This window comes from Stegodyphus dumicola, chromosome 11 (assembly GCF_044657685.1).
Source record: "Stegodyphus dumicola isolate Sdum_Otavi_A_Nest chromosome 11, ASM4465768v1".
Classification (NCBI taxonomy): domain Eukaryota; kingdom Metazoa; phylum Arthropoda; class Arachnida; order Araneae; family Eresidae; genus Stegodyphus; species Stegodyphus dumicola.
The window spans coordinates 45,618,361-45,634,888 of record NC_140778.1 but is presented as its reverse complement, the minus strand read 5'-3'; the positions used below and the strand labels follow the sequence as shown (position 1 = coordinate 45,634,888).

The following is a 16,528-nucleotide window of genomic DNA, read 5'->3' as shown; positions in this document are numbered from 1 at the left end:
ACTACATTTAGTAAGGAATTATAAGCCAAATAAAATAAGAACAGCTGCCCAGAAGATAAGGATAGTGCTGACAGATCAACTTCCGAATTGCGCGCCGCAGCGCATGCGTCAACGCGCATGCGTCAATGCAACACATGCGCAGAAAGTTTGTAGCTTTGAGGTTTGGATTATGGGTGCCCGAATTAACGACTTTTGACTGTACATAAATATTCAAATGCTTCTTGTGTTAACTGTAAATACAATAATTACTTAATTACCTTAATTACTTTTAATATGAGTCCACTTAAAGATTAATTTGAATGATTTTGAATTATATCCACACACAGCAAAAATTCAATTAACAGAAATATAAATTTTCCCAAAGCAAAATTCTGTTGTATAACTAAAAAAATCTACAATTACTTACTTCAGTTTAATTACCCAAGTTTAATTTTCGAGATTACAGTTTTCCAAGATATAAAAATGTCAGAAACAGCTTAAAATTTAACATGTGCTTTCCCGGTAAGCTATTATCTCTATCCAAATAAAATTGGTACTTACATATTATCCCATCGACCCAGCCAAGAAATGCAATTAAGCACCAATGATGTATGACCATGACTTTTAGAATTCTGCAGTCAGTAACTGCTGGTGATTACTGCCGAAATTTCTGTCAATGGCTGACAGGCTTTAATAAGTAAGCAGCATAAAATTTACTTATGATGAAATCTAGTATGAGTATTCAGATTGCAAGCCTCTATACATACTTCTGCTTTTAATTCTGTTGAAATGATAGTAAAATTGTTTAATACCATATACTACATGGCAGGATTGGCCGAACTTCAAGACAATGGGAGCTGCATGATTGATTTTATGAACGTTCGAGAGCCACAAGCCAAATTTATATCGTTTTAAAAATAGAGACAGGTTTTGAACATAAAGAAACTTTAGAAGTAAATTAATGAATATGTGATTAACATGATTACATATAAATACGAATAAATACATCTTATATTGTTTTGTGTTCATCATGTTAAGTCCCAAGAAAATAAAAATTTGTAACTCTTGTACTGGGCAACTGAGCATTTTTTCTTCAGGTAGAGAACCCAAATATTTTCTTCCGATTTCCTTTATACTTGTCTGTTTATAATTATTGTCGCTTTATTTTAGTAGAAGTAAAATGAATCTGAAACATATTCACTGGTGCACTATTACATAAAAAAAATTTTATTTGAGTAAATTACAAATCATATTTCTTATAACATATTTCTTTTAAATCTTTTAATCGCTGAGTTTCTTTTAAATCGCTGAGTTTTAAATAAAATTTGAGACATAAATGCTGACATTCTGTCGAGTGGCAACAGACTGCTTTTAAATTGCTAAGTTTATTAATCAAAACTTAATTCAGTTTGTTGTCACTGTTGTATCATTTGCCTGACATATCGAACAAATCCATGAACACTATCACGTTATTGCCAGACATTTGGCATAAGCCTCATACAGGTGACAGCATGTCTTTTGCTCAGTTCCACCCCATTTTGAGAAAAAGCACCTCAAGAGATATGTCCGAGGATTTCCCAGCCCTTTCCCTTTACCATCAAACCACATGAAAGGACTTTTGGCTTGACATAAATAAAGTGCTCCCATGCCTGCTAAGACACTATAGATTTATAGCACGCATGGCTTCTATCGGTAAGGTGGTCAGAGTCCCTAATGATTATCTTTCTAGCACAAGAAAATACATTTAACAAAAATCAAAATTGAGGCTTTGAAGATCCACATGTTCATATGCAGGACTACATGCATTCCAAATTTGGTGGCCCTAGATGACACTATCTTTTGAAAATGGGAGGAACAAATTAATAAATATACATACAGATTCATTATTATTTAATAATAAACACTCAGACTGTAATCTAAAATTTAAAGATTTTAAGCTTTTTATGTTCTTTTTTTAATGCAAGCCCTCGTTAGTATCACTAGTAGGATGTAAAATATACAGTCACACAGCAAATTTTGTACTTATTTCCTATTATAAAATTATTGCCCTAATGATCATCAAAACAGGCATCACATGTCCTAGACAATAAATTTTTATACTTGCCTCAGATATTTGGACATTGCCTTCCATAGTAAAATTAACTCTTTACAAAACCTGCAAATAACAGTTCAATCAAAGATCTGCAGATTATATATATATATACAGCACTTCAGATTATACAAATATGTAGCATTCATTAGCCCATTTCATGCACTATACAGTCTCAACAACTGCTTCATAACAAGTTTAAATATTCTCTTTTGAAAGATGTTCAGATTAAAACCAAACAAATTTTTAGAAAAATGATCTACAGTTTCACTTAGTTTAAGAATCTTTACCTAGCTGTGAAATGTATTCAAAATTCTTGCAGTGGTTTGAGTTAAATAACAATAATATGTAACAATTCGCTTTCTTCACTACAATTAGTACAGAAAATTAGGGCATACTTACCAACATACGACACTAAAAAATCTGGAGATTTCTCTCAACAACAAAAAGATTTTTAAATGATAAAAATATATTTTTTAATAATGAATTAACTTTAAATAATTACTAAGTAATATCTGAAAGTTCAGTTACTAATTCTTAAATGCAATCAGTACATTCTGCATTAATAACTTTTTGGTCCTTTGTTTCTACAGAAAAAAATTAACTTTTCTTTTTTTTAAAAAAGAACTTATGTTGTCCTTGTGCTTTTGTGTACACATGTGTTTGATACATCAGCCCTTCACCATGAGAGTTTGAGAATACCTGGAATTGATGCCACTTTAGGACCCAGAAGTTATTTTTTAGAATTTTTACATAAAAATGAATGCATCAGAATTAAAAAAAAAAAAGCAAAAAGTATTTTTTGATACAGTGTGCACACACGATGCACTTTTCTGCGACGCTCTAGAAAAGGTTTTTAAGTAAAGAATCAACCGTGCGAAATTTAAAATTTTCAATGACAAACGGTACACATCACAAATGTATAACTTTTCCTTGAAATAATTGAAGGAAAGTCATCTGTGTACGATTTTTGAAAAGTACGTGAGTATTTTATCCTTCTTGCAGACATAATTAAAACAAAATAACGTAATTTCTTAAACTATTTCTCGAAAGCACGTGTGCTTAACCCTTTACCCGTTAAGTTATTTTGATGATTTGGGTGCACAAATTGTCAAATTGAACCAAAGAACGTCTAACCTCTAACCTTTGAAATCTTCCGTAGAGTGCTGCCATCTATTGAATTGAGCACACATTAACTTTTCCCGAGAAACAGTCGGGTTTGACAAAGAGATGAAGCCGAAATAAACGTCTCCCGATATATATTCGGGTATAACAATACGATGCACTCAAAAAAAAAAAAAAATTACCCCGAGTTATACTCGGGCATGACATTTTCAAACACCAGTGCTGTGCCCGAGATTATCTCGGGCATGACAGTTAAAAGGTTAACGATAAGATGAACAAAATAACAACCAAGGAACATATATGTAAAGAAGGAAAGGTTCTATAGACGTAATGTAAACCAATCTGCTATTACGCTGCTGGCAAGTGAAGGGAAAATTTGTCAAGGGATTCAGCAACGGAACCTGACGACAATAATTTTCCCCTCTGCGATATGTACGGGAAATTGAAGAACAAGTGTTAAGAAACGTTCTTTGACAAAACGTCTCTTCTTTGACTTTTCGCACTCAGATTGTCATACATTTTTTGCTCAAAATAACTAATCCATTAATTAATTTACTTGCACGAAAAAATATTTTCATCTCTTTGAAAGTGTAAAGAAATTTAAAACGATATTTGTTTTATAAATTCTTGATAAACGTAACCTTCGAACTTTGATGCCGGCTTTGAACCTTGGCCACATATTTCACGCAGGCCCTGCTGTTTCCTTCTACACTGGGACGGAGCCACTCCTGTTGAGGAGAAGCTTTCCTTCTTAATAATACATATTCTTTCTAACAACCTCAATCTTGCTTTGATCTCATTGGTTAATATGCACCAGATGACCACGATGGCATTTGATTCTCATTGGAGAAATGGAAGACATTTTCAGACACATGTTCACACTTACAAAGCAGAAGCGTGCCATAATTTCTCACTGATGAAACTATTTCAATTTTATATGCAGTCTAGAGAAAAACCAGGTGCTTTCAGACACCCAAAACTACTTTTTTTTTTGGGTGCAAGTTACAAAGAATTATGCCAAGCTAAATTGTTAGAAATTTTAAAAATAAGAGAAAGTTGGGAGAAATATGTTGAAAATCAGCTTAGCGGGAGAACGGTCGGAAATCGGGAGAGTTGGCAACTCTGCGTTTCAGAGAAACTTGCTGAATCCTTTGGTGATAAAGCTTGAAAGATAAGGCTTTTGATCCTAAATTAAAAGCAACTGGACATATATGACAGGAACAAATTATATGTGAGTAATTTAAACTTTGCGATAACCTTGCCGCTGTTCTGATGATGAGGCCCATGAAAATCAAGTAGCACTAAAAACATAAAAAAGAGGGGAAAAAATTGAAAGGTTCCAGGTTTTAATATCACACTTAAAGGGTTTGCTAAGATTTACGCTCTCATCGAGCTTCCAGTTTAACAATCTGTTATTGGACTCACTCCTGCTATCACAAATATTTCTTTTTTTAACTTAATTGCATTCCTTTCTCCATACTTATGCCATATGAAATTCAACTGCAAAATCACAAAAGTTTTTAATACAACATATGTTAGAATTCCCGATATTGTGTTAAATGTTGCTATTAATTTTTCAATCTTTTCTCAGTTCATGATAGTAATATTACTGAGATGATTTGTATAACTTTTCTGGCTTTTTACCCATTACTTTACTTTTTAACATGATTATTTACCAAACATCACTTTCTTTATGCTTATGCCACATAAAACTCAACAGCAAAATCAGAAAATATTTAAAAACAGCTCATCTTAAGAATTCTTGATATAGTGTTAAGTGTTGCCACACACTTTTTTTATATTTGCTATGTTATATAGTGATAGCATTTGCTGGCAACATCCTTTCATTTGCATTTGCTATATTATTTCTTTAAAAAAAATGCATAGAGAAAACATTTGGTGGCAGTATCCTTTTATTTAAAAAGTGACATGGGCAAAATATAAGGATCACAGCAAATAGCGCCTCTGCTGGTAATAATCAGAACGTACCTAATTTGGTTACTTATTATAATGGCTCCCAAGATCAAATCGCTAACCAACTAAGATATCTTGTCAAAAATCTTGCTACATGTTACATCTCAGTTAATTAGTGATTAAATTTTGAGGGGCCGCTACAATAAAGAAATATCCAAATTAACATTTCTGACAAATTTAGAACATATTTGTTTTTATATTGCAATCAGTTCTCTATGCTTCACATAGATAACTGCATAAACATCTTATTCCAACCTGTTTGGCCAAAATAAGCATAGTTAATTCAAAATAGTTGCTTTCAGTTTGAGTTAATCAGCTTAATCATTAAGGAAAACTGTTGATATTTTAAGAATACTTTTATTAAAAACATATATATCAAGTACTTTCTATTACTTTAATTGTAACTTTGGTACAGCTTAAGTATAGGACACCATTGGCGATTTTTGGCTTGGCGCACTTTTGGACGGTTGTTTTTCTGGTAATTTACTAATTATAGAATACTCCACTTCAGGAACCCTGTCGCATTCCCATGTGTTTTAAACTGGAAAGTGTAATTTTCTTCGAAGGAGCAAAATATTGATGTATTCAACAAATTTCTCGAAATTGTTAAGGACATAAATTGGGCAGAGTATAGGATTTTGGTAATCTTTGGAATATGGTAATAGGTAGTTTGGCGACATTTTGGTAAGGCGATAAAGGTTACTAGCTAGGACTTTAGCAGCGTACATGGATAAAGTCAAGAGTGTGTGCAATGCCATTTTTGTGCAATTCTGTGATGTTTTTTTAAGTGAAAATAAGTTGACGTGTACATGGATTCCGTGTATGTGTAATTCTTAAAAACGCGGTAAGCAGTTTGCGATTCTGCACTTTCTCCCAATTTCTACCTAATTTTGGTCATGATTAAGCACTTTTGTTCCATAAAAGTTCTAGCATAAGCGTAATTCGACTAGCAGATTGTTGTAAAAAAAATGTTGAGTAAAAAAAAAAATTTAAAAAATTGCCTTTACTTCATAAAAACAAAATGGCGTCCAAACAAAAATAAGCAGGTTGCTGTAGCAGGGTTGGTCGCCAAAAAAACACCAAGTTACCATAATCCAAAGATTAAACAGGATTTTTTTGTAAATTTTTACCATGATTTTGTAAACTTTACTAAATTTCCAGCATTTCTTTTACTTTTAATTTAAACACGTATTCTGAACTCCTGTTTTCAGTTTGATAACTTAAAACTTGCATTTTCAATATTGCTGCTTAAAATATGCCTCCATGTACTTGTGTATTTTCAAACTTTACTTTACTTTTAATTTAAACATGCATTCTTAACTCCTATTTTCATATTTTTAATTTAAACATGTATTCTGAGCTCCTATTTTCAGTTTTACAGCTTGTAATTTGTATTTTCATTATGACTGCTAAAAATATGCCCTTTATTTATTTATTTTCAGTTTCACTGTTTAAATATATATTCTAAATATGTATTTAAAATTTTTCTTGTTAAAATGTGCATTCTAACATCTATTTTCAATTTTAACTGCTTTTACAAGGCTAAACTTGTATTTTCAATATTACTACTTAAAATGTGCACCTACTTACTTACTTATGTACCTTCAAATTTGCTGTTTAAACATATATTCTAAAATTTTTTCTGGTTAAAACTTGCTTTCTAATTTGTGTTTTCAATTTTAATGGCTTTTCCATGGCATGGCGACATTTCTGGTCGCCAAGCCAAAAAATCACCAATGGGGTCCTATACTCAAGCTGTTCCGCAACTTTTGTTTCTAATGTTAAAAGGAAGTGTATAATTTCATCTCTTAAATGTACAGAATAATCAACTGCACTGTTTACTTTAGTGTATAAGAAAACGGTTGATCTTTACATTATGGTAACTTGGCGATTTTTTGGCGAAAATTTTGCAACCAACTCTCCTACAGCAACCCTCTATTTTTTTTTCCCCGCCGCCATTTTGTCTTCACGAAGTAAAGACGTGTTTCTTTTCTTTTTATCTACTGAACACTTCTTCCAACAATCTACTAGCCGAATTACACTTATGCTAGAAATTTTATCAAACAAAACTGCTTAATCATGACAAATATTCACTGCAAAATTGGGAAAAAGTGCACAATACCATACTCCTTACGTGTTTTTCAAAATAACACATACACATAAACCATGTACACGCCGACTTATTTTTACTTAAAAAAACATCCCAGAATTGCACAAAAATGGCATTGTGCACACTCTTCACTATATCCATGTACACTGCTTTTTTCTCATAAATTAGAAAATTTTCACGAAAATACATGACAATTTTCTCAATCTTTAAACCCGGTAAAAAGAACATATATGAAATTACCTGATCGCGAAAAAGTATTTACCCTTTACAAATATGAACATTTCCACATATAAAATAAATAAAATATCCAAAAACTTTTACCTCTAAATCATCTATTACATTATACACGTCACCAACGAATTCATACCGCAAGCATTACAAATACTTAGTATCAAATATTTAAATTATTTCCATGCACGTTTACTTCAACTTAAATGTATACCAAATTCCTACAAACATAAAATTCACAAAATAACTATCATTTAATTAAAATATCACTAAACTATGTACACGTCGACTTATTTTTACTTAAAAAAACATCCCAGAATTGCACAAAAATGGCATTGCGCACACTCTTCACTATATCCATGTACACTGCTTTTTTCTCATAAATTAGAAAAATTTCACGAAAATACATGACAATTTTCTCAATCTTTAAACCCGGTAAAAAGAACATATATGAAATTACATGATCGCGAAAAAGTATTTACCCTTTCCAAATATGAACATTTCCACATATAAAATAAATAAAATATCCAAAAACTTTTACCTCTAAATCATCTATTATATTATAAACATCACCAACGAATTCATACCGCAACCATTACAAATACTTAGTGTCAGATATTTAAATTATTTCCATGCACGTATACTTCAACTAAAACGTATACCAAATTCCTACAAACATAAAATTCACAAAATAACTATCATTTCATTAAAATATAATTAAATTCAAAAACACTACTTAAAATATAAATGAGCACATACATTAAATTAATAAAAATTACCTTACAATCCTAATTACTTTAAACTAAATCATTGCTAATAACAATTTTCCCAATAATACCAATATCCTTTCCATCTTACATTTAGAACAATGCATAAAAATAATATCCTCAAATAATTAAAAATACTAACTTACCTAATCTTCTTCAGAATCTTGATTACGTGGCGGATACACTTTTCTAATTCATTCAATAAAATTATTGAAAGATTTATTCTGCGAATTTTTCCTCCATACTTCCTCCGCTAAATAAAAAGCAAACTTCTCTTTATCACAATGCCTAAATACCCATTTCGAATTCACTTTAGTTAGGGCCATGGGATCCAAAAATTAACAAACACTGTTTCACACAACACAGAATAAAGCTAAATACAAAATTTCCAGATTTTTTCCCGATTAAAGAACCGTAATTCGTCCATTAATATCACATGACATATCCCATGATCTCTCATTTCCCTCACGCAAAATAATGCGTAATCGGAACTGAGTACTGCTCACATTATTACCAAAGTCCCAGGTAGTAACCTTTATCGCCTCCAAAATGTCGCCAAACTACCAGTTACCATATTGTAAAGATCAGCCAAGAAAACTTCAACTAAATACTTAAAAACTAAAGTACAATGTGGGTTTTTCATCCGCAGAGAACCCGTTGCCGCTTCGGGAAAGAACAATGTTGGCGCCGTTGCATTTTTACTCGCCAAGCTCGCGGTTCATCGGCGATGAGCCGAGCCGCAAACGTGATATTTTGTAAACGTGATTTTTAGTGCATGTAAATTCAAGTTAGCAGACAAAACAATATATTACGCATATGGTAGTAAAAATTCACAGATAATAAGCATGTAGATGTAAAACTAACTTGTTAAACGTGATATACGAAAATTATATTAAATTCAAGTTAGCACAGAAAAGAATATATTAAGTATAAGACAATACATAAGCATTTATAACGGAAATAAGAATTCATTTGAAAAATATAAATTAGTATTAATGTACTGAAATTAACCTGTTAAACGTGATAAACAAAAAAAAATTTGTCTTAAATTGCAGTTAACACAGAAAACAATATACTCCTTACACCAGCAGCGGTTTGCTAATTTTGATGACCATGGTGATGCATCAAAATATTCTGTCATGTTAGATAATCAATAATCTTTTTTATTTCAATTTAATCATCTATTTATGTCACACCTGCCATCCTCTGAAAGGTTATTGTTAGAAAAGCATTAACAATATATTATCTTGTTAAAATTTTACGCCAGAAAATTGATTTATTCTCATAATTTTAGATGACAATAACCAATAATAAAAATAAAAGCATTACTTAGTTATTTAAATTGCTGGTTCTTAGAGCTGTTAATAATTAAGAACACAACGTGAACAGCCGTGTTACAAATTAGCATTCACCCCTCCCGCCGTATTTTCTTCTTTTCATCCCGAACCAAGAACCGGCATCTATCTACGAAAATATTTCTATCTATTCGTTGTTAAAAAATTCAGAAAAAATAATAATAAATAAGAGAAGAATAATATAAATATGCAAATGCGAACAACGACAGTGATAATTCAACAAAATGAACGCAAGAGGAATGGTTGCAAACTTCGAACAAGCGAATAGGATAAATCCGCTGGGTTACCAGGTTTGAACTATTATCGCCAAAGTTGGCGATATTTACATTTACCGGGGTCTCTGCGGAAGTGCTTCCTACAATATGTCCTACAATATATTAAAAAAAAAAAAAAAAAAAAAAAAAAAACCATGGTTTGTGTGTAAATAGGAAAAAAAATTATAAAACGTTCCTTAATAAAATTTAAAAGATTGTGCATCAGATTCACTTGAATCATGTCATAATTGTAATTTAGAAACTAATACCTGACGATAAAGAACTAAAAGTAAATTTCAGTAGAATACATAATCAGTACACAAAATTTATAGAACTCATATTTTTTCAATAACAAAAAGATCAAAACTGCTAAATCTTCAAAACTGAAATTATTAAATTACCTAGATTATAATTATACAGTATGAAAATGAATGAATTATTATTATGAAACATTTTACAAATGAAAACATTAGGGCATAAGTTATACCTCCTTAACTGCATTTCATATCCTTTTCCAATGAATGTATAACCTGTCACGCAGAATGATTAAGTTTACTGCTACAGATCTCGAAATCAAAACATCAGTTTTAAACAGAAATAATACAATCAGATCTCGAAATATATATATAAACAAATGGAGAATGACAGTGTCACTGTATAATGCGTATATTATTACTCTATTTGATAAAAAAATGAAGCTCTAAACTAATATTTAATAGCAACAGATATAATTTAACTTTACTATTTCGAAAGAAAGATCACTTCAGCTTACAAATTCGCGCCATCGAAGCACAAAAGTATTCTTCCGAAATTAGATGTTTCGTTCCTGCGTCTGTATTTAAAAGCTATTTATTTTGACCCTGGAGGTAGGCAAACCGATTAGCAATTGATCCATTCGCACGAACAATTAACTACGCATGCGCATTGAAGTGTCGGATCGCGTATTTTCACTTCGTTCCTAGGAAACGCAACCTGCGACTAAATTCGGCGATTTACGAGGTCTTGGCGAAATTGTGTGACTAGCGCATGCGCAGAGATGGATGTACTATCGTGATGATATGTCGTATTTTGTAGTGTGATACTTGATCGCCGATATTTCGTAATCGCGCGTTATATGTAATTGTGCACTTGTCAAACATAATTACTGAAGCAGCAAACTTCATATGTGGAGAGTGGGGGGGGTATTAAATAAAGAAATATGGCGGTTCATTTTTCAACAGAGTGTACTTATGGTGGTTTTTTTTTATAGCTTGACTACGTGTCGGAAATATTGGCAGTTACTAACACTCCATATGGTTAGCGTGGTCGCATTACAGTAAAGATAAATATTCGGTATACACGACGGGGGAGAACGCTTCAGCTGAGCATGAGCTCATATGATATGATAGCAATGTATGTAGAAGTGCTTTTTTTTTAGGCTTATGGAATGCTGGAGTTGTACGTACCATGTCTCAGCACCTATGTTATTACATCTGTAAATTTGTGGGATTTAGTAAACCATGTTATTTAATAATGATTATATTTGGTTGAAAGTGAACAATAAAATAATAATAATTCTTTCTAGTTTAATAATGACTATTAGTTTAGCCTATATAGTTCAGTATTAATAACTCTGCAACTATAATATGTATTGTATATATTTACTTATTAAATTATTCTGTTAAGATATGTTTTGTTTCTCGTAAAATATCAAGTAAAATATCAAGTGTATAAAAGTTAACAATTTATTTAACAGTTTTTATTTATCTCATTTCACCTTCCTTTGCTTCCGTTGTCTAGTTTGTAACATATACTAAAACTTACCAAGTGTGATATATTTTCCTTTATTTATATATATGGGGACATATCGTGAGTCGCATTATATTCAAAATACGTGTTTAAGTTTTAAAGGAAATTTTAATCTGAGAAATATTTTATCTTGTAAGAAATGTTAATCAGAAGTAACCTAGTCAGGTAATATATTTTGAAAGATCATTTTAAGTAAGTATTACATTTATAAATGTTAGGTTTATTTTAGATTTTAACATATACTTGAGTAATTGATTATTACTATCACTTTAAAAACATATTTAAATAAATTATAAATATATCTTTTATTTACTTAGACATAAGTAATTATCATTGCTGTAAATTTTTCGACTGTTAGTTTTCACATTTTAAAAAATTCTATAATTTATAGTTTAATAACTTACCCTAATAGGACATAAAAAGTATATTTATTAACTCATAATAATAGTGTTCCATTTAAAAATGGTTATTAGAAATGTAGGTACTTTTTCTGTTATATGGGCACTGCAAAAACAGTGTTAAAATATGTGATAACTTGCTGAAGATAGCAATAATGTGATCAGCTAAGTCATCTTGGATTTATGAGTGAACTGAGCCAAATGTTGTGTTATTATTTGTTTATTACACTTTCTTATTCTCATTAAATAAATATCATTTACATGCCGTACAGCTTGAGTGTTCATTTTTCCAATACTAACCGTAGTCTTTGTGTATTGGACTGCAATATATAAAGCATTTGTAATGAAATCTAGAAAATGTTCCTTTTGATGTTATTTCAAAACAGAAGATGTTGATGTACGTGTGAGTAACACGTGCATACGAAAATATCCCTAACATTAACTAGGAAAGCCGAAATCTTAGTTAAGATAGACATGTTACAATTAATAATCAAATTTAATAAGGAAAAGTAACAGTTGCCGGGTACATTATAACGGCTTAAGAAATTCAGAGCACAGCACAGATGCGAGTACACAAGATCACATATTTCGGCGAAGCAGAGACGCACACATTTGTTGAAGTAGTTCCACTTGACTGCCGGGGAAAATCTCTCTCCGTCAGCCTGTAGGTTTGCCAAACGGGTTTACTGTTTCGCCAATTGGCGCTTTTCTGTACAGTTTTTAAGTCCGTATCGCCTGTTTGGCGCTGCCGCTGCATACTCCCTCCGCAGTGTCAACGAAATGTGACATACCGATGCGGGGGTCGGATTAATCGTCCAGAACGGGTGATACAATTGTCCGAAGTTTTTTTCACACTCTTGGGAGCAACTTGAGAAGAGTCCATGGTTACAAAAGCGGGTTTCAGTCTATCTATGGAGATCGTTTGCTTAGTCCCTTTTATTTCGAGATCAAACGTTTTATCTCGTCTTTCTAGCACCTTAAATGGTCCATCATAAGGAGTTTGAAGTGGTTTTCTAACTCCGTCGTGTCGAACAAACACATATGTGGACTTGTGAAGGCGTGGATGAATGAAACATGTTCGCTGGCCGTGGCTAGAAGTCGTGGTCGGGCGGACACTGGCAAAGTGAGATTTTAAATCCTCCACAAACTGTTTGGGGGACACATCCGGAGGTGTCGGATTGAAAAATTCTCCTGGGAGACGGATAGTCTTTCCATACACCAGTTCAGAAGTGGTTGCTCCTATGTCCTCTTTGAGAGCGGCGCGGAAACCCATCAGCATTGTTGGAAGGGCAGCCACCCAGTCACTGGTATCGTGCGCTTTTAAGGCAGCTTTCAAAGGACGGTGGAATTCCTCGATCAGTCCATTCACCTGTGGGTGGTACGGAGACGTCCTGATCCTCTTGATTCCCAATAATTGGGAAAGGGCTCGAAATAAGCCGCTTTCAAACTGTCGCCCTTGGTCGGTAGTAATAACAGTCGGACAACCAAATCGAGTAATCCAGTGGTCATAGAAAGCCTGTGCTACTGTGCGTGCTGTTATGTCTGGTATGGGTACTGCTTCGGGCCATCTAGTAAATCTATCTATCATAGTTAGACAGTAATAATTATTTTGAGAAGGAGGTAGGGGACCGACAAGGTCAAGGTGGACGTGATCAAACCTCTGTGATTGGTCTGGAAACTTCATTAACGGGGTTCTAGTATGCCTGCTTACTTTTGCTTTCTGGCACGGAATGCACTGCCGTGCCCATTTCGCGCAATCTTTGCGGATGGAAGACCAAACAAACCGTGAACATACTAACTTTGTTGATGCGCGAATGCCGGGGTGAGACAAATTGTGCAAGGTGGCAAAAACTTTCTCACGGAATGCCGGAGGAATGTAAGGACGGGCGTTACCTGTTGACACATCGCAATATATCGGTAAGCTACAATTCGGTAAGGTAACTTTTTTGAGATGTAGAACTTTTGACTCTTTAAGCAATGTTTGTAATTCTGGGTCGATTTCTTGCATTTTAGCGATTTCCTCATAGTCGATAGGGTTAGGCATGCTTATTGCTTCTATACGCGAAAGTACGTCGGCAGCGATATTCTCCGAACCTTTTATATGCCGAATTTCAGTGGTGAATTGTGAGATAAAGTCTAACTGCCTAGCCTGACGAGGTGAACACTTATCCAAACGCTGTCGGAATGCATACGTGAGCGGTTTGTGATCGGTGATTAAAGAAAAGTTCCGTGCTTCCAACATATGCTTAAAATGCCTAATAGCAGCATAAGCTGCCAATAGCTCTCGATCATACGCACTATAGTTCCTTTCCGCCTGCGAAAGCTTTCGTGAGAAAAATGCGAGAGGCTGTAAATTTCTATCAACTATTTGTGATAGCGTTCCACCGATCGCGAAGTCTGACGCATCAACCTGTAAAACCAACTGGGCATCTTTCTTCGGGTGTGCCAAAAGAACAGCATTAGCGATTAGCAGTTTGCACTTTTGAAATTCACTCCGCGCTTCCTCAGACAAATTCAGGATTGTCTTATCATTTTTCTTAGCCCCTTTTAAATACGAAGTTAAATGTATTTGATTCTGGGCTACGTTGGGTAAAAATCGACGGTAAAAATTTAAAAATCCTAAAAATCTCTGCAAATCTTTTACCGTTTTAGGAAGTGGGTAGTTAAGTATCGGTTCCACTTTGTTCGTCAGAGGCTTGGTACCATCTTTATTGATTATATGGCCTAAAAAAGATATTTCCGGAACGCCTAAAACACATTTCGAAGCGTTAATTGTCAATCCATATGAAGTTAATCTTTCAAAAACAGTACGTAGGTGAGATTTATGCTCATCTTCCGTATCACTAAATATCAAAATATCATCTAAGTAGACGTAGGCGAATTTTAGATCTCCAAGAATTTCGTTCATAAACCTTTGAAAGGTTTGAGCTGCTCCGCACAGTCCGAAATTTAAAAACGGAAATTCGAAAAGACCAAATGGGGTGCAAACTGCAGTTTTCGGTATATGATCTGGATGGACTGGTATATGATGATATGCCCGAACGATATTAATTTTTGAAAAAATTGTCTTTCCGCTAAGCGTATTATTAAAGTCTTGTAAATGCGGGATAGGGTATCTGTCGGGTTCGGTGCACGCGTTTAGTTTTCGGTAGTCTCCTACTAGCCGTATGTCGCCCGAACTTTTAGAAACTACATGAAGAGGTGATGACCATGCTGATTTTGATGGTCTACAAATACCTTGATCTATCATAAATTGAAATTCTTTTTTTACTGCTTCGTATAACTTAGGGCTTAACCTACGCGGTTTACTGTGCACAGGAGGACCGTTTGTTTCGATGTAATGAACCGTACTATGCTTTACTCTACCCGAATCGGATTTTAATTTCAGTACTTCCGGAAAGTCTTTCAAGATTCTGTGATATGGTGAATCACCAGATATTAACTTTACCGAAAAATAATTTTTAGAATCGGAAAGAGAACCAATACGAGTTAATTTCGTAGTATTATCGATAAGCCTACCTCGTTTTAAATCGATTAAAAGATCAAAATGCCATAAAAAGTCGGCTCCTATTATAGGCACTGGTACATCGGCGATTAAAAACTTCCAAGAAAAGTTTCGTCTAAGTCCTAAATTCACAGTTAACAATTTTGTTCCATACGTAGAAATTCTGGAATTATTCGCGGCAAATAATTGAAGCGAATCAGGATGCATTTTCTTAAACTTAGAAGTCGGTGTCACACATGAAACATCCGAGCCCGAATCAATCAAAAAGTTTAAATTTAATCTGTTATCGTAAACATGTAAACGACATGAATGCGAGACTGCCGATGAATTTCGATCGACAGCCGCTACTACTAGTTTTCCTGGGCCGTAGTGTTCTGAGAAAAGGAACAAGGTGCTCGACATTTTCGTGCATTATTACCGAATCGCGAATGAAAGTAACAATAATTGTTCACACGCTCTCGGGAATGCCCACGCGAAAAACTACGTGCTGTGTTATGTTGATCCCGGGGGAAATTATTCCTCGTTTTTCCGCGGAAGAGTCGCTCGACTTGTTTACTTAGGGCAGAGATTTCACTCCTTAAGGCCTTAAGCTCCTCGAGGGGGGCACCAGAATCGTTAGGGTTTCTGGGGGAACTCGCCGAAGCTGCCTGGACCGCGAACACGCTGTTGTTCGTTGGCGTGCGCACTTCAGCTATCTTATCAGCCATTTTTGCTAAATTGTCTAAGGATTCCGAACTTATTGATAAAATGGCATGCACCTCGGAAGGTAACCTTTGCAGCCATAATGATTTTAAAAATTCGTCAGTCAGTTATACAGTTTCCACCTAATTCTCTCATTTTTCTCAATAAGTGAGATGGTTTGTCGTCCCCTAAATGCAATTCAGAAATAAGTCTGCGTATTTGCTCGCTTTCCGAATCTGAGAATTCTACTATTAACCTAGCTTTAAGGGCATCAT

General features: G+C 33.8%; 1 protein-coding gene across 3 annotated transcripts in view; it reads right to left on the bottom strand.

Annotated features, from left to right (window-relative positions):
- LOC118192865 (uncharacterized) overlaps positions 1-10,682 on the bottom strand; it is a 56,081-nt gene extending 45,399 nt beyond the window's left edge. The window contains exons 1-2 of one of the 3 annotated variants that reach the window (XM_035363888.2): positions 10,369-10,682; positions 2,084-2,134 (exon numbers count right to left, since the gene is read on the bottom strand). In XM_035363888.2, coding sequence (XP_035219779.2) covers positions 2,084-2,110 — 27 coding nt within the window. In that variant the 5' untranslated portion in view covers positions 2,111-2,134; positions 10,369-10,682. Of the gene's footprint in view, positions 1-2,083; positions 2,135-5,560; positions 5,826-9,601; positions 9,848-10,368 lie in introns of those variants that run through there. The other 2 variants (XM_085826635.1, XM_035363889.2) reach the window with 2 other exon arrangements.
- Between the last annotated feature and the right edge of the window lie 5,846 nt (positions 10,683-16,528).